A 26,838-nucleotide genomic window follows, 5' to 3' on the forward strand; every position below is an offset into this window, starting at 1 on the left:
ATATTTTAGCAAACTAAGAAATGCAAAAAGCAACTGAAATCAGGCTTTAAGAGTGTGGGTTTCTCTCTCTTTAAACTTCAGATGGATAGTTGGAAATTCTGTGTATGAAAACAGGGTTGGAAGATGCTTCTGTCCCGTGTTTTATTGCCAAGGATGGAATGCATCATGCATCATTCTCATGGTGCTAATAAAGCTCTTCACTGCTACCCTGGGAAACTGTTGCACAGTGATCAGTACTGGTACTGCATAACTGAAACTGTGGATTGTAAAGCTGTATTGGCAGAACATCATGACTGTGAAAAGTTCAGAGAGCTTAAAATAAGGAGTTGGCAGAGCTAGAAGATTTCTTACAAGACAGAAAAATGGTTAAAGACAGTATGCAAACAGAAACTTCCTCAAGCAAGCCAGAGATGTCCCAGGTAGTTAAGCATCATAAAGATGGAAAAGGCATTTCAGTCTGGATGAGGATTTTTCAACATTTGGACATCTGAAAAGTAGCCTGATTTTTCTCCTTTTAAACAAAATAGTAGCTGCATATTCATTTTAATTGAGCATTTAACACTACTGAAAAGCAGTTGATTTACCTGGCATTTAACATCAGCTATCCTTAAATTTTGTTTCTGATGTTGCTGAAATTTCAAGTAGCTTAAAGTTTTGAAACAGTAACAGTGCTGGTGATCTAGGTTGCTCTTGCTTCCTCCTCACCTTTTTCATTATGTGTGTCAACACTAAGTGACCCGTGGTTATTCTCTAAATCATCATCAGATCTTCCAAGCTGTTTGCAAGGTAAATTCATCTTTCCTTCATCTGTTTGACCCTTATTAATTGGAGGGACAGGAGACTCCATGGTTCTCTCTGCTGGAGAAGCTGCCACTTTTTCCAGAGATTCCTCCAGCTCGTGTCTGAGTTCATCTTCAGAATCTTCAAAATTCCTGTAAAGTAAAACAAGGTAATTATATTAATTAAATATATTTTATTTACAAACCTTTCTCCTTTCAAGGTTTTTGAGATTTTTCATAAACACTTTATGAAGACTGTACAAGTAACACACATAATGTGTATTCTTTCTTCATGAGATTGTTTACTTGTATTTAAAAAGGAGAGCAGGAGCTGCAAAACCATGTTTTTATTCTGCATATAACATTTTTAATGACAGTGTTGGCATCTGACATATTAAGCTACAGAATTAGAAGTTAAACTAGTAGACTGTAAAACAAGTTTTCTTCACTTATGAATTTAAAAGAAGAAAACCTTTAGGCAGTGCAGCCTGTTATTGCAGTCAATTAAAACTGTTGATTTGAATGGATTTTTCTCCTGATCTGCTTGACTTACGTGTCTTCATCATCTGATCTTGGCTCAAGTCTGCCTTCATCAACAGCAACAGCAGAGTATGTTTCTGAATCATCTTCCTTCTTTTCTTTTGGAAGCCACATGGTTAATCTCCCTTCTGGAAAAGAAGAGAAACATTCCTTTATTTGTATACTAGCAAACTATAAAAATGTATGTAAAACAATAGCAAATAAGTAAATGCTTCAAATTTGTGTATTTAAATGACAACAATTTCTCTAAATATTGATCACACATTATATTTGGTGGTTTCTAACTTCTGCTCAGTGTGTTTGCAGATGATAACCAAAGGACTACAAAAGTTAAGAAAGGCAACCTGATGTTAGTAGGTCTCATTTCTCAACACAAGGACCTGCATTTTCAGTGGGAAAGTTAGGGGAGAATTGCTTGGAGAAAACATTACTGCTCAGGTGTAGCCATGGTTCACTAAAAATTCTTCCTTTCCAAGACTGAAGGGCAACCCTTACCAGAAGGTGGGAAAATAATGCCAAGAATTGTTGGTTTAGTATAAAGACTAAAATCTGCACCTGATCCAAGAGAAATCTGCCAGTTCAGGTAGAACTATAGCCCATGATGTCAATTTGAGTAGCAGAGCAGAACTGGGTATGAGGGTGCCATGTTTTAATAAATGTAACTGATAAAAGCAACAGCAGTTAGAATACCTGTGTGACTTTTTCTTGGTTTAGCCCTATGAACTGCTGACATTAATGAAAAGTACTTTGAATTTAATTTTAGTTTGTTTTTTTGTTTTTTGATGTGTAAGACACAGTCTAGTCTTAGGAGCAGAATTTAGCTGGTGCCTTTCACTGTTTTAGCCTTCAGGATTGGGCAGCTTTAAAAGAGCTTGTATTTCTATGAGAAAACATGTGAGGCAGAAGTAGCAGGAGGGTGCTGACTGCAGCTGCAAATGAAAGATTTTGCTCAGTTGAGTCATGGCTTAGATACTTCAGCTGTATTAAAAGGTCTGTCATCCAATTACACATTCTGCTGGTTGGCAGTCATGGAATAAAAAACCTCAAAATGTCTGGTTACAGTAATTGTGTATTTCTAGGAAAACTACTCTGGCTTTTTAGGTTACAACTTCAATGCAAAGGAAATGTGATTTTTAAAACAGTGTGTTACTTTAGGAAAGTGTGCTGCAGTGTGAATGTGAATCCATTTCAGTGTCAGCTTTATCAGCATGAACCACTTTGGGTAATCACCAGTGTGGTTTAAGCCCCATGCACTACAATATACAGCTGTTCTATGGAAATACATATATTTCCATAAAAGTTTTTAATGGGATTCTTCAACCCTAACAGCTGCAGGGCCTAGATCCAGGTTTGTGGTGTCTGCCAACTTGCTGGCAGTAGTTGCATACCTCTGTTTACCTAAGCAAATTAAAGAACTATATATAACATAGTAGTTGGTAAGTGGGACTTGACCTTCTTCCTGCTCCCCAAAACAGCAACATCCTGAAAGAGGGCCCCAGAATGTTGTCTCTCATGGCAGATCCTCTGCCAATGGTAGAAGAAATAATACACTACTGAAAAACTTGCAGCATTTACAGTAACAAACATCCTACCTATTTCTTCTTCAGGACAGCTGAAGGAATCATTAGACAGCTCTGCTTTTGCTAAGATGTTCAGGAGTGTTTGTGGTGGTGTTTGTTTCCACTGCTTCCTGTTTTCTTGGATGTCTTCAGGCAGAACAGCATGGTCAGCTAAAGGACAGAAAAGTTCTTGGGTCACGAAAGCCTGGCTGTGGCTTGGCACTGTCTTTCTAGTATGGACACTGATGTCTTCCTATTGTGTAATGCTGGGACCTGTTGGGTTTTTTACCCTTGGTGAATACTGATTTTTTAATAAATATGTGCTCTGATTGATACCACAATCAAAAAAGTAGTTTGGGCTATTGGTCACTAAAATTTCTAACACCAGTTTTGATAAAGTAAAAGCTCAAGTAACTGCTTGTTATGCCTGGAATAGACAGGTAACAGTCCTTGGTTTCAAGGGGGCTTCTTGGGGCTAAAAAGGCTTCAAAGAAGTTCCTTTTCCTTTTATACCCTATATGCTTTCATCTAAGGCAGAATGAACAGAAGTGGCGTATTAACAATATTCTGCTTTGTCTTCATTGCCCATGCACACTCTTGAGGTTCTCTCTGTGTATCTGGGGTGTTGGGAGCATTGCTGAAAACCTCCTTGTATGCAGAGCCCAGTTACTGGAGATACCTGGCTGCCTGGGAAAGGAGGTACTGGTAGGTAAGAAACCTCATGATAAGCCTCTGCTGATGTGGAGCACACCACAGCCACACCTGTGTGAGGGAGTATACATCTGTGACTGTGAAGCTGCATTATTGTGTGGAGTGGGAAACCATGACTCCACCTCACTCTGGGATGATGATGGCAACTGACTGCCTCAGTTTCTGTCATCAGGACCAAGAAAGTAGTGCTGATTAGTTTCAGAGACTGACATTTTCAGCTCTTGTATCCCAGGCCATGGAGTGATTAATTAAATGCAGCTTTCTTCATCTGTGTGAGCAGGACAAGATAATGGCAAGACTAAATTCTATGGTTTAACACATACAATAACCTCACTTATTATGAAGTCCTGCAATTAAAAGCCTGCCAAAGAATGTGAACATTCCAGTATGGAATTGTTTTGGAAAAGATTTTTAAGGTTGAATTTTAGCAGCCCCCTTCTTTCAGTGAAAAAAACTTTCCCCACAAGTTCATTTTCAGCCACAGCAGGACATAGAGATGTGACATCAGCATCAGCTAAAAAATTCAGTAATGTCTGAGGGACTCCACCTTGCCAATATTTTCTGTTTTCTTTTGTATCATCTGTCATTAAACAAAGGAGGAGAAAAAGTGGAGGGAAAGTTATTTTTTAAGTAGATTTCCATGTGATTATGGTATTACATGATAGAAAGAAAGCTCATTAGACAAACTTGCTATAGACTGGAGCTACTGAATTGACCTAACTCCTATGTAATCTTCAGGATTAATATCCAGCATTGTATTTCCCCAAGAAATACCTGCTTGGTATCCAGATAGTTCTTCCACAACTCTGTCCATACGAACTTCAGGAACTTCCACCAGTTTTTTCTCAAAATCCTCACCATCCACCAAAGCCTCAGTGAGTTTATCTAACAGCTGAAAAACCCAGTATGTTACTCCAGCAAGAGAAAACAAGTATGGGATAATAAGTAGTCACTACTTATTTTACTGTGTTTGTTTGCCAGACATTCTCATGTATGCACAGGAAAACTGTGTAACAAAACATGAAGCAGCAGAACTCAAGTCAGATCATTATTTATTTATCAGAGGGCTGCACGGGGCTTTGCAGAGACAGGAAACAACAGAATGACAAAACATAAATTAATAATCTATACTAGAAATAAATTATATTTTGATGCTTCTGTTACAAGTATTTTAAAATTCTAATGTACTAGTAAAGATACTAATAGGTAGCTACTGCATGTCTATCAGCAAAAAAAGTCATTTTAATAAATGAAACCACATAATATTGTCTGCAGTCTTCCTTCCACTTTTTCTAAATAACAGTTGGTTCATCACAATATTACTCTTACTTTGTGATAAAATATTAAGGAAAAGAAAATAATTGTATTAAAACAATTTTCATATTAAATTTGGCATATACAGACTAACTCAATTTTGAGATAGCTTCTTCCCCTCTAGCCCAATTTACAAAATTTAACTATCTGCACTCCTTTACCTTTTACCATGTGAAAGATTGACCCAGCTATCAACCAATTTTCTTCTAAGCAATTATGCTCTTGAAGAAGGCCAGATATGTGCAATATGTCAGCAAGTCCTCAAAAGGAAGATTAATTATAACAAAGGTAGAAGAGGATGGTAAAGTAAACAAACCCTAGATTATGGATATACTATTACAGTTTCAGGTTACTAATGTAAATGCTTTGAATATAACTATAACATACCTCTGCTTCTTGAATGCTGTCTTCCTTGGGAACACATTCATCTAAATTTATTTCAAACTTTACTCCTCCCTAAAGAAAATTCACACACTTCATAAATGAAAATATTTAATGAAATGTACATGTTTGAAAAATACACTTCTATTGAAAATACCTTCTATTTAACAATATTTTTCTTCTATTTACCAAGATCAAAGCTGAACAAATTAGAGAAAAATAGACTTCTCTATTTATAGCTTATGGATATTTCCAAATGATTGTATTCACTTGTGATTTTAAGGAAAAGTGTCTTTGATAATAATTTAATTCAAATCCTTTCAGTACAGAGAGTTGGTTCTTACATCTGGTTCTCAACCAGTATTAAAACGTGAATGCCATACTGCTTGCAACTATTTCACAGACCTTTAGTTCCCTTATGGGTCACTTATGGTCAGAGAGCTTCCTGATATCTTGCATTCATTTCCATTCAATTACCATCCCCTTCTATAATCCAAACAGACTATAGAGAACAATGTTTTTAACAAAATGTTAAAAAATTATCAGCTTGGCTTGACTTCACTTGACTTCACTTAAACTTTAAGTAAACATGAGTTCCCATACACTAGTAATGCAGGTTGATATAAAGATGAGTAGGTAGGGATTTATTATCTGGTAATATTGAAAGGGAATCTCCCTCAAATGACAGAAAAGCTCATTTATTTTCTTAGTGATTCTATCTTTTCATATACATTTTTATGAAACAGTAGACCAGCACTGTCAATTACCTCTCGAATAATATGATTTCCAGAGCTACTGTGACAACACAATCATATGAAACATACAGACAAAAGGAAATGGCAGAAAAAACAACAGGATGGATACCTTTGTGTTATGTTGCTCTTGCAAAATTTCTTGGTCTTGCCTGTTCTGGATTCTGACTTGTTTCAAGTTTTCTTCCATGTCCTGGAAGAAGAAAAAAGCCACAACTTTAAAATACACTCTTTGGAACCAGAACATGTGTATACTCAAAATAAACTTGTTTAGATACTAAATATTGTCACTGGTTTCTTTGTGTACATATATATATATACATATATATATGTAAGGATAGTAAATTTGTTGCCTTATACAGACTCTAATAATAGAAGACATTGTAACTGTCTTATCTGCCAAAAAGAAAAAATGTGCAAACTCCTTATTTTTCAACAATCTGTGTTTGAAGGATACAGTACTGTGTCAAGAAATAAATAATACAGCCTTTTATTATTTATGATCATATGACAAGATGCCTCAGGATTATTTCATTCTGGGAAATTTTGGAAGTGATGAAAATCAAAATTATAATAGAAACCTATGCCTGTAGAAAGTATAGCCATGGTTCATAGTATCTTGATTCCTGGCAACACCTAAAAACATCTAGATTTCCTCCTTTTCATATTTCTGTGTCAATATCTGTCAGATAAAAGAAAAGTAAATTATTATATGCAGCTCCTTCAGTGATCTGCCACAATTGGGGCAATCTCAGGTGAAAGGACAGTACACAGACTTTGCTATTTAGAAGAATCTATGCAGTTTTTCCAATAGATGGAGTGCCCAGGAACTTAGGTGACACTAAGCAGGTGCAAAACCCAGTGGTTCTTTGTTGTTACTATGCATTTCCCATTAAATCACTGGGAATACAATTTCTGTTCTATTCTGGCTCTGGCTGCCTATAACTCATTTTACCCCATCAAGTGACATGGGAATTCATTTTAGTAGAAGTCAGATCCAGGATCCATGAAAATCACTAAAGAGAGTCCTACTAATGTTGGCAGGTTTGGCCCAAGTTCCAGCTGGAATAGGGTAGGAATGCCTGTCATGGGTTTACTTGGAAGTCTACCCCTTCCTACTGAACAGAGCAAGAAGTCTTGCAGCACACAAGGCAAATCCTGACTGAAGAATCCTAGCAGCTAGATCAGGGTTGTTTCCCCTTCAGAACAGACTGTGAAATTGCACACTGGGATTAGTTTTTCCTAAGTTGAGGCTTTCATTCATTTCACTTGAAGAAAAGTAGGCTGCTTGCTGCAGAACTTCATGTGGTCTGAGAACTCATCTGGTGTTCACAATGCCAATACTGCAAAGTATAAGTAGAACTCTTACTCCACTCCAGCAGCTGCTTTGGTAGTATTTGATGAGAGAGAAGTGAAGGAGTTCTGTAGCTAGAAGGCTTTGGCTCTGCCTGTTCCTCCCACTTCTCCCAAATTTTTGTTTTACTAAGGACTCCATGTAAAACTGGATTCTAACTTCCCACACAATACTCTCTTACTGTCATGAATTGGTGTGCCATGAATTCTGCACAGAACCCTCATAAAACTTTGCACTGTGAGGGCCCTCTTCTTTAGTCAGAAAGGAAGGAAAATAAACATACTACACAAAGAAATTAAATTAAATCCAAGTACTTCCTAGTATGAACAGATGAAGAATTACCAAAACAAGTCAGGACTCAGACAAAAAACCTTCCAGGATATTCATGAAGGTAGCCAAGGGAGACTTTCACTTACATTGCAAGCATCTGGTGAGATTTAAGCTTTTACCATTTTTCAGATTAGTCACAGAGTGTGAATAAAAGACCATGCAGAACTTGCATAAAATGTTCTGTTTAGACACAGAGATGGTACTAATACCTGAAGTGATTCTTCTCTTGTTCTGGCTGTATCCTTTGTCTCAGACTGGTCCTCAGCATTCCCTTGCCTCACAAGATAGGTTTTATCTTTTAGTTTTTGATTCTCCTAGGGAACATTTTTATAAAATGTTCATTCCAATTTCTAATTAAATGTACCAGCTTAAAAAATAAGGAGGAAATACAACTGTATTTATGCTTGAGCTTTGCTACCTGAAGTATTCCTGCTCTAAATCTGATTTCTTTTATATTGCTCTGGTATTCTCCCCGAATTTTCTGCAGCTGCTTCAGGTACTCCTATTAAAGAACAGTAAGATAGAGAACATATGTATTAGAAATACATACAGAGATAACACTAGCTAAGCAAAATATTCTGTGGGTATCAAACTGTGTATATTGTCAGAAAAAGGGATCAATGTCCCTTACTGTCAATTTTAAAGATTGTTTGATATTTCCTATTAGAGGATATTTTTGTGTTTTAACTCTTCCAGACTTTAACCTTTTTTTCCTCTGATTTGTAAACGTGAGGATCTATTGTCCTCCAACATTAGGTTTTTCAGTGATGTAACTCTAGTGTCAGTAGAAGTGAAATCAAAATTGAGGCCAGGATTTATGAGATTACTGTGGACATCAGCTTTTGTGCAGGTCTTCAGCAGTTTATGCAAGCTGGAACCAGATGAAAACAGCTTACATTTTCCTAGTGCTCAGATGGAAAAGAATAAATTCTTACGTAAAGAACACTACTGTCAAGGAGTGTAAGAAGACAACTTTAATCAGCTAAGGGAGATACTTCATTTACCTGCTCTTTCATCTTATTCTTTCTAGATATTTCCTGCTGACGGTTTTTGAGATGCTCTTCCTTGGTTTTCTGCTGCTGTATTTGGGCATGATATGGGTCAGCAGAGCATGGTCGCAGTCCCTATGGATGCACAAAGAAATCCCAGATTTTCATTTAGAATCCTTTCCTTCCATGCTCACTGTTCACTGAGGAGTGCACTAGGCAAGTGTATATGTTCAGAAGAAAAAATTATAGTAGCATTTACACTGCTACAGCTTTTTTATTAGAAAATAAAACTTCAAGATAAGCCTTGCTGAGCAGCTCAACAAATTCACTAGAGCAGAACCTCCTACTTGCCAGTGTTAGTTTGCTGTTAGCAAGACATCAGATAAAATTTTGGATTTTCATTCAGTTTCTTTTACAGATTTTATCCTATGATTTGTTATTTCCTTACCAGCTGTTTTTCTACTTTCATCTTGTACTGTTGGGCTTCAAAACGTCTTTGAAGGTATTCTGAAGGCCTGAGAGAAGAAAGTAATGTTTGCATACTACATTTTATTTCACAGACTCTTGATACCTTCTGAACAAAGAATTCTCTACAGTTTCTATCACATATGACAAACAGAGCTATCTTTGTATTACATAAATATATAAATATGGATAAAATAGGTACAAATATGGAACAATAGTAAAATTACAACAAGAAAATGTAACAACTTCAGGTATTCCCCTTTCTATTACTTCATTTACATTAGCCTTCTGAAGAGTACAGTAAAGCCCTTCTCTACCTTTTATTTGACAAATGGTATGTGAAAGCATTTATGAAAACAAAGCTGTTTATCCTGATCCTCATGACTGAAAAATGTCATAAGGGAGGTTGTATATGCAACAATTTTTCTATTTCCTTTCTCTTCAGTGCCTAATTCTATCAGCCCAACTTTGTACTTATATAGTTTTATGGTTTCTAAACATTTACTTCTTTTTTGGTATAGAATAACCAGCAGTCACTTGTAAGCTCCCTGATTTCTATTTATTTAATTCCATACCTCCAGAATCCACTTGTGCCTAAGGAAGCCAAACTGAATTGACATTGTCTTTAAGGAAGGCACCAGAAACACAGACAAGGTGTTCTAAAGCTGATGATCCTTAAGTGAAACATTCTAAGCACTTTTGCCATTGAATTAAAAAATTGAATTGAAAATTAATGATTCAGTCAACTTTAAAGGAAGGACCTGAAAGTAGGCAGTATTAAAAATTCCTTATCTTCCTTTCTTGAGGTTTTCAAAGCTCATCCACACTTAAAATCACAGAATCATAGAATGTGTTGGGTTGGAAGGGACCTTTAAAGGTCATCTAGTTTAATGTCCCTGCAGGGAGCAGGGACATCTTTAACTATATCAGGTTTCTCAGAGCTCCATCAAGCCTGACCTTGAATGTCTCCAGGGATGGGGCCTCCACCATCTCTCTGGGCAACCTTTGCCAGTGTTTCACCACCATAATAATGAAGTTTTTCCTAATATCCAATCTAAATCTACCCTGCTCCAGTTCAAAACCATCGTCCCTCATTTTATTGCTACACACCCTTGTAAACAGTCCCTCCCCAACTTCCTGGGGATGCTCAGTCATGGAATGGACAGGCAATCTCTAAAGTAATAAGAAGTTTGCACCTTTACTTTAGAAGAGAAAGGCTTTGAAGTAAACATACAGCTGGAGAAAAGGTCTTTTTAACTGAAACCAAGCTATAAGCTCTGCACGACAGAAAAGCATTTTCATGGGCTGCCTCCCACTCTGTTCTCACAAGTGAAGAACTGCTTTTGCTTGTTATATAGTTTCAAATCCTGATGGATAGGAGAGAAAGTGTTTATCCTTGATATAATCAGAAAGTCTACAAAAAGCCTGTGTTTTACTTCTCATCCAATCAAATGCTGAAATTTGGGAGACATTTTGACAATGAAATGTCAAAAAACAGAACAATAAATTCAGAAAGAATTTCTGGATAGACAGTAACAGGAGTTCTGTTGTACAATATACTTACGTAATAAAATTATCAAAGACCAAGTAGAGAAGGAATTGTACTGAACAAGTCACACCCAGTGTTACCTGGTCAGAAAAGCTGATCACCACTAATAAACTGAATGAGAAAAGCTTACCAGTCAGGTGGTGGAGGTGGAGGTGCAACTTGTCCTTTCTGTTTATAGTATTCCTCAACTCTTTGGCTGATATGAGAAAGGTCATAATGTGCATTAGCTTTCCTCTGCAAGCTGTCAAGCTTTGCATAGTAATGACTATAATGGCCATGTACTCCAATTTCTGGACTTTCTGCCATTTTAAATCCAGAGGTCTGTGGCTGAAAATATAATAAAGGATGTTAATTTACCTACACTCATTTGTACCAGTACAAGTTTGAATTAATTTTCTATTCTCCCCAACCTGAGTTGCATGGTAATATCATCTGTCTACAGTATAGTTACTGTAAGTTCTCAAATACTTTAATGTATAACCCAGAAACTTCCTCACTTCTCAAAGCTTATATAATCTTACCATTGTCTTTTCCTTTTCCCCTGTTCCATCAACTTCTGTCATTAGGCAGCAGCCCAGATTGTTCTGTGAGCCAGCCAGCATGGGGCTTTGCACTCTGTAGTCTCACTGCCTCAGAGTCACTTCATTGTTCCGAGGCCTAAAGCACTGAATTAATTCCAGGAGAGCTTTGACATGTGAGAGTAAGGGAAACCAGGGATGTAGTTTTGGGAGCACAGACAATGACTGCTGCTTTCAGGGGAGCACTGACTGTGCTACTTCATTTCACCATCTCTTTGATTATGTGCCTGTGGGAGCTCTCCTTTCATTTCTCAAAGTCCTTACTGTGATGAAACATCTCTGTATTTCTGCATTGTTACAAGACTGTCTTTTCTATTTCTCATACTAACAATGGAGAGAAGGTAACTGTCTAGCAGCCACTGAGTGATGTCAGTGTGGTAAGAGATTCACAAACTTTTCCATGGTAGATGAGAAAAATGCTGAATGTTGCTTATTTTCTTACATAAATTAAAAAGAACCCAAGTATCCCCTCCATAGATGGTAAATACATTAACTTTTCCTCCCTCTTTTCCTTTTTAGAAACACTGAAATTAGGTTCATCTACATGTGATATAGTCCAGAATATAGTAGAATATAAATTCGTATCTATATATGAAGAGAATTTTCCTGTGCCAATAATGTTCCCAGAGAAGAGGTAGCCCCAAAAAGTTACTATCTTGTCCCTCACAGAAGTAAGTTTTACAGCATGGTATCCAGAAATATGGAAATATCAAGCAATAGGGAGAGCAAAATAGGCCATCTAAATAAATGTAAGAGAATTGAGAACTGTGAGCAGTGAAATAGGCACCCCATGGGTGTGGACAAGGTGACAACCTCCAGAAAACCTCAACCATTCTGTGAATCCTGAAGCAACACATTCAAAGCATGACATTATGCAAGTATCCCTAAAACCTTAAAAAAAATGTTTGCTTCATTTGGATGCTGAAAGACTGTGGGAACTTTCCCAATATAAATATTTGAGCACACAGATCAGAGACTCTACTAGTGTCATAGATCAGATGACTGTGGAGAAAATTCTGCCTTTGATTAAGGCAGTGCACAGTAAAAGAAAACTTAATCTTCCTAAGTCAATCCATCTCTGGATTTGCATTGGATATGCACAAATGTAACAGTGAGGAAAACTAAGTCCTATATTCTAGTCCTATATACAGGCATCCTGGCCTGTATCAGAAACAGCGTGGCCAGCAGGTCCAAGGAAGTGATTCTGCCTCTGTACTCAGCCCTGGTGAGGCCACACCTCGAGTGGCCCCTCAGTTTAGGAAGGATATCGAGGTCCTGGAGCAGGTCCAAAGGAGGGCAACCAGGCTGGTGAAGGGACTCGAGCACAGACCCTATGAGGAGAGGCTGAGGGAGCTGGGGGTGTTCAGCCTGGAGAAGAGGCGGCTCAGGGGAGACCTCATCACTCTCTACAACTCCCTGAAAGGAGGGGGTAGCCAGGGGGGGGTTGGTCTCTTTTCCCAGACAACTTTCAACAAGACAAGAGGGCACGGTCTCAAGTTGTGCCAGGGGAAGTTTAGGTTGGATATTAGAAAGAATTTCTTTACGGAGAGGGTGATCAGGCATTCGAATGGGCTGCCCAGGGAAGTAGTGGATTCTCCATCCCTGGAGATATTTAAAAAGAGACTGGATGTGGCACTCAGTGCCATAGTCTAGCAACCGCAACAGTGGTAAAAGGGTTGGACTCGATGATCTCTGAGGTCCCTCCCAACCCAGCCAATTCCATGATTCTATGATTCTGCACAGGCCAGTATTATTCATAAGTAGTGAAAGTGATCGCTTAATGGATGCAGTTCTGGGAACTCCACATTCCCTACTATCACTTAATTTACCATTCCTGCAATGTGCAATTACTGCTGGGAGCTCCTAAATGTGCTGGTTTGTGTTCACCATCACCCAAGGCAGTACTACATGCTCTTGAAGATAAACATAAAGATATGCAGTGGTGCCAGGTAAGAAGTTGGACACAACATAAAGCTGATGTAAGATTAAGCGAGGTAAGAGGATCAGTGTATTTGCTTCTATAGCAAAAATGCCAAGACAGACCTGATTTACCTTTGTGCAAATGTGCAGAGCATGTATGACTCCTTCTGTTACAAAGGACCATGCTGAAGCAGCCTAAATTCAGTGTTTCCTCCTTAGCCTTTCTAAAATACCTCTTCTGAGGCTTCAGGAATGATAACTTTCTCTACTGACTTAGTGTAGGCATTAAGCTAAATTTAAATGAGGCCTTTTAAATGGTCTTTCCTGAGGATTTTGCCTTCTGAAGATGATTAAATGTTACAAGAATGCAGATGCACAGTACCTGAAAATAAGAGTGTTGCCCTTTTGAAAGAGGTTTCAATTCGTGTCTTTGAATTAAATCCTGTTTCTTGGCAGGCACCACCATTCCATATTCTGGGAAATCTTGCTCCTGGTCTCTCCTTTTCTGAAGCACTTTTTAACAATAAAATATTAAAAGGTAAAATATTAAAAGGTTACAATCTGTGCTCTCTACGTGACTAATGGTCATGTATTTAGAAAACATAGTAGGGTGCATACAGCTAACACTCACAGGTTGGACTAACTAACATTCCTTATATCCTTTCATCATTATCACCATTATCACCAATACTTCACACTTCCTGGTATTCTGCCTTTCACTCCTTGAATGACATGATTTTGAAGGAATTAGGTACACTCCTGTGAAATGGATCTTATTAGTCAGTTTTGCAAAGCACACTGAATAAAAGAGCAGCACTATAAAGCAGAATGCTTATAAACCAAGAAGAAAGAAGGTGTCTGATTCTAAGGCTCAGATTTTATTGGCAGCTAGAGCTCTACCTGCTTAGGAGTTCCCTTTCTAAACCTCGGCCCCTTGGTATTCTACAGATCACTAGACAATATTATAATCCTTGGGAAATTTGGAGAGAAGGGCTGAGAAATGAAAAATTCACCTTGTCAGTTCCCCATGGAGGGGAATAAAGGTACACACCATTCCAGTTTGGTCAGTCAGTATTTTGCAAATAACTTAGCTGCAATAATGAAAAGTAGAGTCCTTGCTAGGATTAAGTAGTTTCTAAGGGAGTTTCAAATCTTCCCTCAGTAATGACAGTGAAAGGTATCAAGTCTGGAGATAAAATATTTGAAAAAAAGGAGTACATACCCATAGATATTTTTTTAAATGCCTAAGTGATTCAGGTGTTCAAATGCCTCTGTCCAAATACCATTAATCCTGAAGGCAAAAAACCTCACTGAAAGTAATTTCCAAAATAACATAGGTTCATACACCAGTGAAGAATATTTTTTTTGAGGGGGAAAAACGTCCATAGTGTAGTTAAGTAACTACATAGGTTTATTTTTACAAATTTCTTTAAACTACTTCAATACTTCAAAAGATAAATTTAAGTAATAATTATGATACACTGAAGAACACAGAATTAGAAAAAGGTTACTCTGCCAGAAACATGCCAGATGTTCAGCAGTGCATACAGAGCTTTAGTCTCACTTGTGTTCTCTAAGAATGTGCACGTATAATCTGATCTGTCAATGAGCACTAAATCCAAACAGACTTCATTGCCTCTTGCAATTTAATCTAATGTACAGTATTTTTTTAAATACACCTTTTATTATTTTTTAAAGTATCATGGGACACACTTTGTAAGATTTTTGCTTTTTTGTACATACTTTGGCAAAATTAAATAAGGATGCTTGCATGTGATGGACCTAAACTGCATCTAGAAAAAAACCTCTCAATTTTGCAAATTCCTTAAGAGTAATATTTCAGCACTTTTTTATGGCAGCCTTTCTATCTGAGCATTTCTAGTGAGATGGTCTTTAAGCTGTCTTTTCCTGAACGGGACAGCTATGCACTGTCTGCAGTGGGTGTTTCTGCTGGTGCAATTCTCTCCTCTTACAGCCATCATGTATGTGAGAACTAACAAATGTTAGTATAGAACAAATGTTGAATAATATTATTATCATTACCTTGTATCAGCTTGGCTTCACACTCTGGTGCTGAAAACCTTTTTCTATGCATCACAGCGTGAATGCGTTCTTCCTGTGTTATCTACAAGAAAAAATGTATCTGATAGAACTGTTTTTACTACTTTGATACTGGTTTTTCTCTGAGCTAGCAGCAGTACAGACACTCACCTCAGGGGGCAAACACCTGAGAATGAACTTTTGCAAGAAAGGCTTCCTCAGAATAGAATTAATAGAGGGTCGATCTCTTGGAGATACTTTAAACAACTGGGAAATTAATATCCTCAGATCATAGGAATAGTTGGGAGACACTGGATGAAAACAACCTCTGCAGATCTTCAGCACCAGCTGATGCAAACTATTGCCTTCAAACTTGATCAGTGGCAAAAGTAAAAAGAGAACAGTTAAGTATTGCTGGTTGGAAATGACAGACTAAACACCTCAACTTGAAAAAAGGTACTTGCTGGAAGTTATGGAAACTATGTGCTATGCAATCTCTTGAAAAATCCTTTCTTGCTAACCCTAGTTTGCTGTGGAAAATTAATATAACCACTCTGATTGTCTTTTCTGGTTACGTTCTCCTTATTTCAGTTGCATGACTTAGGAGGTCCAATAGCATTTGTTCCTGAAAGTTTTACTATGCTGTCATACAGTAACAGAAGCAATTTTTCCAGAAAGCAGCATGATTTATTTTACCAAAAGCTGTTCAGCAGAAACCTTTTCTTCACAGTGCTCACCTTCCAAACCTCTCTCCACACAATTTAGGCTCTTTGTTCTGTCTTCTTTCAGGAGCCAAGGTACAATCCTGATTTTTAACAACTGCCACTCAGATAACTCAGCCCTCTCACTTCAGCAGATCTCTTAATAGGTGAGTGCCTAGTTTTTAGAGCCTCAGGCAAACATAACCTTGAAATGTTCTTTATAAAGCAACATTTTATTTATGTGGCTGTTTTGCAGGTTGTGTAACTAAAATTTGCCTTAGCTTCAGTTGCATTTGCTGTCTACCATCAGCATCTAGTCCCTGTCTTCAAATTAAAAATGGGCAGCAATACAGAATAAAACACCTAATATTCATAATAATATTAATATTTTCTCACTTTATGAAGTCCAGAATTTTCCTCAACAGTATTCCCCTCACTTTCAGCTCAGCACAACTGCTCTCCCTATCAGTGCTGCTCTGCCTTCTCCCACATCCAAGCTCAGCAAAAAGTAAACATGTGCTGATCCTTTTCCTGTTGTCAGGATTAATCTCTGCTGTGTCCTGTTCTCCACATAATACTCAGAGGCTGAGGATTATTTTGAGGCTCATATCAGGTTGAGGACAACACAGCTTCCTGAAGCTGCTATCTCAGTTATTTTTCTGACATGAATGTCCTTCCAAACAAAACAAATCCTTTAGGGAAATACTTCTGGGGAGTCAAACTGCTTGTTAAGGCAATGTGGGTTTGAAACACGTTAGTAAGTATAGATTGGCATTTTCAAATAGAAATTAGTAAAATCATATGCCTAAAGCCTAACCGTGAAGTTTGGATTTACTTCTTCAAGTTGTTCATCTACCTTTTGCAAAAGTTTTGTGCTTACTAAAGAGTTAATATGCATTTCACATGTACCTGTGTATGTAAACAGCAGAAATACAACATAATACATTGTATTTTCATATGCACAAAGCGGGCACAATACAAGAAAATTATACACTTACAGTCATTCTTTATTAGCAGTAAGTAAACTAACAATAACTGCAGCAGCTGCCTAGGAATACTACTATTACTACAGAATTTTCAGGCTGTCTATTACCTGGTTTAATAACACAGTACTGATCTCATTCTGTGGTACTTACAGGATGCTTTAGTGCACACAGCTCATAAAGCACACAGCCAAGGGACCAAATATCTCTGTGAATGAAAAGTAATTAAAGTTTCAGGGAAAAGACTGTATTTTCATACTTGTAATAGAATAGTACCTATTCAGTACCTAGCTCTGAAATATATTATTATTCTATCACAGACTAATACTGGTCCAACTTTTATTTTTCTTAAGATGTGCTGAAAAGAACAAATTGGAATTTCTTTCTAGCTGTGGTACCAGTGTTTCTATGATACCTAACTAGGTACTACAACTACCATTGGAAAAGGCCCATGACATAAAGAATGCCTGCTTAATATTCTTAGCTTAATATTCCTAGATGAAGGGCAAAGCTATCTCTGTCTGACTTGGTAGTTAAGGAGGCAATAAGGGAGTGAACTTGTGGGAATAGCACCTCTGAGCTGAGATGCTAGTCTTGGCTCCAGGATATTTGGTGTTGATCACATCCCACACAGTGACAAGGCAACCAAGCTCACTTAGCTCCTGATTTTTCAGTGCTTCTCAACTTGTTTAGAATTTTGTTTTAAGTCTGAGTGAGCCTCACCTGCAGGTAGCTACTGCAAAGTTCCAAAACTGCCAACCTAGCATTCATTTTAGTACATTTTCATGGATCACAAATCAAAAAAACTTGGAATTAAAAAGATTCATACTGCATTGGTTATTACAAGTTGGAAACACAGAGAGAAAATAGTATTTGGTGGAGAATTGTATTAAAAAAATCATACAAATAGTTTTATAAAACCAAAAAATATGATTATATTAAGCCTGTAGATAAATCACAACAAATTAATGATTCCTGTACTCTGGACACTGAGACTCAAAATAGGAGAGGTAGTGTTGAATAGTGTGAGATAGTTGTTGTATATCATAGAATCATAGAATCATAGAATCCTAGGGGTTGGAAGGGACCTCGAAAGATCATCTAGTCCAACCCCCCCTGCCAGAGCAGGGCCACCTAGAGCACTTCGCATAGGAACGTGTCCAGACGGGTTTTGAATGTCTCCAGTGAAGGAGACTCCACGACCCCCCTGGGCAGCCTGTTCCAGGGCTCTGTCACCCTTACAGTAAAAAAATTTTTCCGGATATTCAACTTGAACCTCCTATGCTCCAATTTACATCCATTACCCCTTGTCCTATCACTGGTCACCACTGAGAAGAGCCTAACTCCATCTCCCTGACACTCACCCCTTACATATTTGAAAACACTGATGAGGTCACCTCTCAGTCTCCTTTTCTCCAAACTAAAGAGACCCAGCTCCCTCAGCCTTTCCTCATAAGGGAGATGTTCCACTCCCTTAATCATCTTAGTAGCTCTGCGCTGGACTCTTTCAAGCACTTCCCTGTCCTTCTTGAACTGAGGGGCCCAGAACTGGACACAATACTCCAGGTGCGGCCTCACCAATGCAGAATAGAGGGGGAGGAGAACCTCTCTTGACCTACTAACCACACCCTTTCTAATGCACCCCAGGATGCCATTGGCCTTCTTGGCCACAAGGGCACATTGCTGGCTCATGGTCATCCTCTTGTCTACCAGGACCCCCAGGTCTCTTTCACCTACACAACTAATTACTGTACACAATAATATAAAACTTCATGAAAGGTGTTACATTAAATTCCTCATGCCCTGCAGGAATACTGATTTAAACCATAATATTGCTAAAATAAGCTCCCTCATGCCTGTATGCCCTCATGCACAAGAGTCTGAAGGAAAGACAGAGACTTACGTTTTATTGTTATATGGTTGATTTTCACAGATCTCAGGTGACAGGTAATAGGGGGTCCCCACGCAGGTATGGGCAAACTCCATAGTGCTAATGAAACACAATGAACAAAAAGTCTCTTTTCCTCACTGTTTTAGCATTGTAATCAACATTTTCAAGCAATGTTTATCATTAACACAGAATTCTGAAAGCTGTCAAAGACACTGCAAAATAGGAAAAGTCTCCAACATACTAATTTAAGAAAGAATATGGGAAGTGGTAGTCACACAACAGTGGAAGAAGGAAGTGCTGACTAGAAACTAAAGAAGTAAATTAATTCTAGTTCCATTAGTGGTGCTGACTTGTGAAAGTGTGGCCAAATAGCACCAATTAGATTAATTTCACTTGCTTTTAGATACCTACTCTGTGGGTGTCATCAAGAGCCACTGGGAAGTCAGTGGAGAGAAAGGGGTACTGACAGATAAGTGATAGTAATTATTACTCCTCTCACACTATGCTAGATGTCAATAAAAGTTGCAAGTTATTTATATATGTAATTTACATATATAGAGTATATGAAGTCAGAGTGCCATAGGTGCCACAGGCACCCAACTGCAAGCAAAAATATTGGACACTAACTTGCATTTTGAAGTGAAAAATGAAGATTAAAATACTTTTGTATACCCAAGACAAGTAGAAAAAGAGAGCCTGAGAAACATCTTTCAGTTGTAAGATGAGGAAAAGTACTATCAAGCTCCAATTATTTTGTTGTATAAGCCTATTAAATGCCATTTTAAATGCCTGGATTTGGACATGCAAAATCTGAGGTTTACCTCCTATCTGCTCTGAACTATTCTGCTGTGTAGGAGTAATTCTTAAAGCAATTATCTCCAGAACAGTTCAGAAAGTATTTTCTGCATAAGTTATCTGGTCTCTTTATTGATGCTGTGTAGACAGAAACGTGGTTAAATTTACACTGACTTAGTTTAAGGGACAGGAAGTTTTATCAAGTGAGTTGCAGCAGGCAGAGTATTAATTTACTGAGAAGGACTGGTACTAGAAGGACTATTTGCAAAATGATCAACAGAGGAAATCACCTTTCCACACAATATCTAATTAAGTTGTGGAACTTCTTTTCCATAATATACCTGCCAAGGTCAAAAATAACCAAGTGGCTCAAAAAGAGATCAAATTCAAGCATTACTCTGCTCTTAGCATGCCCCTACCATGCTTTGACCTTATCAAAAAGCACTCTCCTATCCAACCTTGCCCCCAAAGCCAGTAGAGATAGGGCCACCCTCACGGGGACAAGCCATGCAGATGCAAGTCATGCTGTCTCATAACTAGAGAGTAGGTTCTGGCCCTTTAAAAAACATAATATAGGCACAGTCCCAGAGGAAATGTACAAATTCATCTCTTATACTCTTTTCAAAGTTCTAAATGGTCTTCACTTTATTTTTCATGAAGCACCAGAGGTGATTATTGATGGCTACAAGAGCAGGATCTGTGCCTCCAGAACCTTTCAATGTTCCACAGAAAACAGGGAAAAAGTGAGGCTTCCCCCTCTACATCCTATAGATAACAGAATCCAGTTACTAAGCTAGATAGATCTTTGTGGTTTCATGGAGGGTGGCATGTTACAGGATAACAGAAAAAATGTAGGGTCAGACCCTTTGTATACCAGACCTCTTGAAAAAGCACAATCCACAAACAATTTGCACATTTAGGTTGCCTTCTGAATATTCAGAAATGTTCCTATTTGGTGTAGGTCACAAGCTAATTAACAAAGCTGCTTACCTGTTCAACTGTCTTGCTATGCCAAAGTCCCCAAGCTTTGCAACATTTCCATTATTGCTAAGAAAGATGTTCTGCAAATAAATACAAAACTGGTATGTGAAAATGAAACATGGCAGAGCTCCTTAAATACATTTTTAAAAAGACAAAACCACCCTCTCTTCAGCACCAGTTTTATTACCTGTGCTTTTACATCTCTGTGTAAAATCTTCTTGTCATGTATATGCTTCAAGCCTAAAGAGATCTGCACAAACCAACTCAGAATCTGCAGGGAAAGTTAAAGGGAACAGATATATATAAATATGTGTGACTCTAATGTCCATTGGGGTATCTTACTGAAACAGATAAAATAAAGACAAAAAAATCTTGTATATGTAGACCATATACAATATAAAATAGTAAGAAGTAATATTTTTAAAATTAATGCCATAGACCTTTCCTTTCCTTCCCTAGCACTATAGCAAAACTAAATGTAAATAGATACCTGCTCCCCTTACCTTATCCCCATCAAGTTTTCACTGACTATGACAGGGTGAGTACTTGAACAAGGACTGAAGAATCACATCAAAGGACAGATAGACTATTAGATGTTTATTTAGAAAGGAGTGAGTTCAAGTCAAAACACACAGAGATTTGGGAAATGCTTATTCAGTCCTCAGTGGTGGAAGTCATACCACTCATTTATACTTGCTGTCTTGCCAAATGTGGCCCAGAAAAAAAAACAAAAACAGAAATTAAGGATGAAGGACTGAAATATGATAAAAGAAGGGAGCTACTAAGAAACCCAGATAACAAGTGAGCACACAGGTTTACCCTCTCTCTACCTTTGACACAGTACAGCTCTTTAACATAAATTCAACTTCAAATATACATGTGTTTTACTGAAGAAAGACCTTTGGACATAATTCAGAAAGAAAGGTACAATGTGGTTATATACTTCTCTATTTAGGAAAACTGATGGTCATGAAAGACTGATTCAAGTAGTATAAGATTTCCTTATAGTAATGCTTCACATTAAGCAGATGATTTTTGGAATAGAAAATCATGCTGATGCCACAACTGAGACTTCCTAAAGCATTCATTTGAAAACATAAAGGTATTCTAGCAATACCACACTAAGGTCTTGGGACCTTGACAGGCTCAAAAGGTGTACCCATGACACCCTCATGAAGAACAAGCCAAGTGCAAGGTCCTGTACCTGGGTCAAGGCAATCGCAAGCACAAATACAGGCTGGGTGAAGACTGGATTGAGAACAGCCCTGTGGAAAGCAACTCAAGGGTGTTGGTTGATGAGAAGCCAGCAGTGTGTGCTTGCAGCCCAGAGAGCTGACTGTACCCTAGGCTGCATTAGAAGCATGGCCAGAAGGTTGAAGGATGTGATTCTCCCCCTCTACTCTACTCTCATGAGACTCCACCTGGAGTACTGTGTCCAGTTCTGGAGCCCCCAACACAAGAAGGCTCAAAGGCTGAGGAAGTTGGGAGTTGTTCAGCCTGGAGAAGAGAAGGCTCTGGAGAGACCCCTTCCAGTACCTGAAGAGGCATAAAGGAAAGCTGGGGAGGGACTTTTTACAAGGGTGTAGTGATAAGACAAGGAATAATGGTTTTAAGCTGAAAGAGGGTAGAGTAAGATTAGTCATTAGGAAGAAACTCTACTGTAAGGGTGGTGAGACACTGGCACAGGTTGCCCAGGAAGGCTGAGGCTGCCCCCTCCCTGGAAGTGTTCAAGGCCAGATTGGATGGGGCTTTGAGCAACTGGTCCAGTGGGAGATTTCCCTGCCCGTGCAGGGGGTTTGGAACTAGATGATCTTTAAGGTCCCTTCAAATCAAAACCATTCCATCATTCAGAGAAACTGAACAATTAACTTTACTTTAGTGATTGGCAGATGTATCTTTAGTTTCTATAAATCCAATCTTCTATCCGTGCTTCCTTTGCCTTTCTTTGTATATGGATTATTCTCTCTCATTGTCAAGAGGATTGTGTGTGTTGGTTCCTGTGTTTTTATGATCCGTGGTTTTGTCCTTTCTTATTTTCTCTTATGTTCTCTCTATCTCTACTATGACTCCCAAAAGGACCTTAAAATTCATTATCACTGCTACAGTAATTCACTTCCAACTGACTTACTCCTCTTTTGCCACTAAAGCAAAAAATATGTCACAATACTTCTTTTTTTCCCCCATTTTTATGCTTTAGAGTATATTTCCACCAACATCTTGGAGAAAATCTAGATAAATTCTCATTGTAATTGCAAAAGTGGAAAACTGTACATGTAAAAGTGGAAGACTATGCATGATTAAATAACCCCAGAGTTCAATACACGAAGTCAAATATATGCAAGAAAATTGCCTTCAGAAAGATAAGAGTTAGTAAAATAAATAAAGGAGTAAGTAAGGGATAGCAGAAAATCTTGTTTCTGTGAATTGCAATCCCTATTATGCCTACCTGTTTAAAAATGAAAATATATGTGAACATGCTCCAAAAGCAGTCAGAATTCTGGGCATATTTCTATGTGTTGGTTTAAAAATTTAAACCGTCTCAGAAAAGTCTTGACCCAGGTGAAATCAACAAGACATTGCCTATTGACCTCAGTATAAAGCAAGAGACACCATGATGTAAGTGGAATACACAAATTAAGAACCCATAAAATATATTGCCCCATAGTTCTAAAACACTATTTAAATAGCAGTCTTTATGGCTTAGCAAGTATACTACTACTACTACTACTACAAAGAAAAAGGGCATGCACAATAGAAGGGCTAACGGGAGGCAGGGAGAGAGGATAAAAGTGGAATCAAAATACTAGCAATAAATTAATTTAGGATCTTGAACCAAAGTAAGAAACAAACACTAAACTCCCTTTAAAATTACCAAAGTTAAAAATGTCTAATCACTTTAACACATCAGGCAAGAAACAGTAGCTTGTTCTGGATATTTTAAACCATGACTTTTAAATAAAATGTCATTTCCTCTAAAGATAATTTCTCTCACCTGGTCCTCATCAAACAGCACCCCGTGCTGCATATTTATACGCTGCATTAAATCTCCACCATCACAGTATTCCATCACAATGTACAGCTTGTTCTTTTCTGAAAAGAAAGTATACTTTTTTCCTTTATTACTCATTAACATAGCAATAAATTATTTTAATTATATCTAGCCCTTCTTTTAAGAGGGAGCAGTTAATCCTGTGTCTATTCCTTCATTTCAAACAGTAGCTTGGAAAAAATTGATAGTTCCATTGTAACCTGATGCAAAATTAAGATAGATTCACCAGAATATTAAACTCATGAGAATATCCTCAGGGGAACACACTGGTAAAAAGAAGATGTATTCTTACAGGCAATGTTTAGCAGTGTACTTCATAGCTGGGACTGTTCCCAATAGCAACTACATACACAGTTAGAGTTAGGGAAAAACATTAAAAGCAGGCAGCACCCAACAGTAGAAACTCATGTGCTACATAATATGGAAATTAACACTGTTCTTATCTTTTTGTGGTTTAGAAGACTACCAAATTTACATGTCTTTTAAAATATTTCCTGTCTGGACCACAGAAAACAACTTGAACACAAGCTGTATCTATAGTATTTACTACCTAAGGCATTCCTTATGACAGGAAAAGTAAATGCAGGGAATTAACTCTTACAGAGAACACACAGTCCTGGAGGATCCTGTATTCTTTGAGTGATACTTCAAAATATGGCTCAAGACAGAAGGCCAACAACACTCATTTCTTGACGTACTCAAAGGTTCTCTTCTATTAAACTCCTTGAATAGTCTCATTAAACTCTGGACTCTTAATTAAAGTCAAGACTAAAGTTCAATTTAAGGAAGGTGGACAGACAACCCAGGTCCTAGCATTCATACCCAGAATACCTTAGGTCTCACCCACACACATGAAGATAAATCTGATACCTTGAATTAATTTTTAGGAGTTGGGAGCTGCCCCTGCTGCTAAGAGGCTGGGGACAGACTTCAGGCTGGGCAATATTAACATAAGTAGGTTTTGCTGCCTTCCATTGCTATAATCACAACTAAAAAATTAAAATGTTAAAAATACACCTTGCAAAGCAGCATAGAATGTTACGATATTTGCATGCTTCATCTTGGCCAGAAGAATTACTTCTTTCTGGGAGGCTTCTTTCTCTTCCAGGGGCATCTACAAAGAATTGAGAAACTATATGCTAGAAATAATACACTTAATTCTTTTCAAAATAATTACATTGTTATCAACCCATTCCCACTACTTTTTATATATATTTAGCTGTCCTAACCAGCATACAGTTCTTTCTGGACTTGATGACCTCAGAGGTCTCTTCCAGCTTCAATAATTTTGTGATTCTAGAACTGGTACATATTCACCTTTCTATTATAATTCTCTAATGTATTAGAAATTCACTGTCTGACAAGATTGGTCAAAACCATGTAGGCACTCCTTGAAACTGAGTGATAAAACTCCTGTACTGAAATCACAGGGAGTTTAATTGTCTCTCTGGAACTTGCTACAGGAGTGGCACTGCTCTGATACCTGAGCTAGTCACCCTAACCTGCCTCTGCAGTCAACAGGAAGACAGAGGCTGATTCTGCTCATTTAAAACAAAATTCTAAACCATACATGATCAACAGCAACCTAACAATACATATTTCTCTTGTTCTTCCAGAAAGGGAGTCTTGCTACGCAGTTCAAATGCTGACAGCTGCAGAATTAACATTTTAAATTAATTTAAACATTCAACATTTAAAATTAAAATTAAATGAGATGATTCAAACTGCTTTAAACATCAGTGAGAACTGGAAAGACTCCCTTGTGAATTACACACATCTGATTATATCTATGCGGGGGGAAAAAATGAAATAAAAAAGTTTAGAGAAACTCATCACAAAATTGTGATTTGTGATTTCAGTGGCAATAGTTTTCAATAGCTGAATCATCTATCATGACGTTTAAATTAGGTAGTGCCCTTGTAAATAAAGTTTTGAAAAGAACAAAAATGCAGTAAAAGAAGAACACTGTTAATCTTAAAATAAGTATTTTGTCTATGTTTGTAAAATAATGAAATTAGCACAGAGTACAGTCTTTGGAAAGTTTGGCTGTATATAATTGAGACAGAATGACAGAACTAAAAGGAGATAAAATGTCATCCAAGTTCATGCAGTTAGCAAAATCAGGAAAATAACTACTGCTACAATCCAGATTTTGTTGTTTTACCTTAGTTAAATTGATTTCTTTGATAACACACTGCTCATTATCCTCTTTCCCTTTTGCCAAGAATATTTTGCCAAAAGACCCTTCTCCAATTTTTTTAATGACTTCATATTTATCCATGGTGTCTCCTCCTTAAAGCAGTGTCTAAAACAAAAAAATCCCCAGGTTAGTATTGCATGTAGCCAATGCTATAACATCTCTTTGTACTACAAACCAAATGCGTTTTAAGACTGTCATTTTAATCATATTTTTATTTGTATTAAGTGCCAAGTTCATGAGTGTCTCATAAAGAAAAGCTTGTAACTAAGTCAAAGTATACACTAAATGTGAGAAGGCAGCAGAAAATACAATGTGAGATTGCAATACAATTTTGGAAAGTCCAACTCCTTATTTCCTGAAGTTAAAAATACTGTAGACTTGTTCTTTTCATGGGAAAATAAAATAACCTATTTCGTGTCGATTTAGTTTAAACTAATGTGATCTGATGCTGGCAGGAGCCCACGCAGGGGCATGATCAGCCACCCGGAAACCTGGCAGGAACGGTGATGTCACTGGAGAGGTCTCCACAAGCAAACTTACACAGATAAATCGAAGCAATCACTATGAAACTGTTCTTATTACTTGGCTTGAGTTTTCAGCATGGGACATTTGCTAAGATCCCAGCCTTTGCCTGTCAGGAGGGACAGACAAGCTCTGCAGGAGGTGGGCTCCATGGCTGGCAGTGCCTGAGGACGGGTGACTTCTGGGCATTCGTCATTTCGGTATTCGTCATCAGGCGGTCGAAACCACCGCCTGTTCGCGGTCACTCGTGGGTGAGAAGCACCCACTGGGGACAGGTGAGCCTCCCGCACAGGGATGCCGGACCCACCCACCCACCGGGCTGCCCTCGGCCTCTCACCGCCCCGGGCCTCGCCGAGCTATGCGGGCAGCTACAGACAGCGGTGAGGGCGGCAGGGTCGGAGCTGGGGCAGGACCCGGAGACAGTCACGGGAGGGGTTTACAACCTCCTGCTCGGG

The 26,838-nt window shown here is 38.1% G+C and overlaps 1 protein-coding gene across 1 annotated transcript; it reads right to left on the bottom strand.

Moving 5' to 3' along the window:
• Positions 1–679: 679 nt before the first annotated feature.
• Positions 680–25,942, bottom strand: LOC115599468 (serine/threonine-protein kinase Nek5-like). The gene is made up of 24 exons (XM_030463391.1): positions 25,826–25,942; positions 24,679–24,775; positions 23,605–23,702; positions 20,800–20,883; positions 20,622–20,692; positions 18,849–18,935; positions 17,099–17,153; positions 15,433–15,633; positions 15,265–15,337; positions 13,604–13,734; positions 10,854–11,050; positions 9,158–9,224; positions 8,725–8,844; positions 8,139–8,222; positions 7,930–8,034; positions 6,149–6,229; positions 5,291–5,359; positions 4,877–4,913; positions 4,364–4,474; positions 4,054–4,169; position 3,392; positions 2,912–3,049; positions 1,333–1,447; positions 680–932 (listed from the first exon to the last, which is right to left on the bottom strand). The coding sequence occupies exons 1-24, from the start codon at positions 25,940–25,942 to the stop codon at positions 680–682; spliced, it is 2,508 nt and encodes an 835-aa protein (XP_030319251.1).
• Positions 25,943–26,838: the final 896 nt, after the last annotated feature.

This window comes from Calypte anna, chromosome 1, assembly GCF_003957555.1.
Source record: "Calypte anna isolate BGI_N300 chromosome 1, bCalAnn1_v1.p, whole genome shotgun sequence".
Lineage (NCBI taxonomy): Eukaryota > Metazoa > Chordata > Aves > Apodiformes > Trochilidae > Calypte > Calypte anna.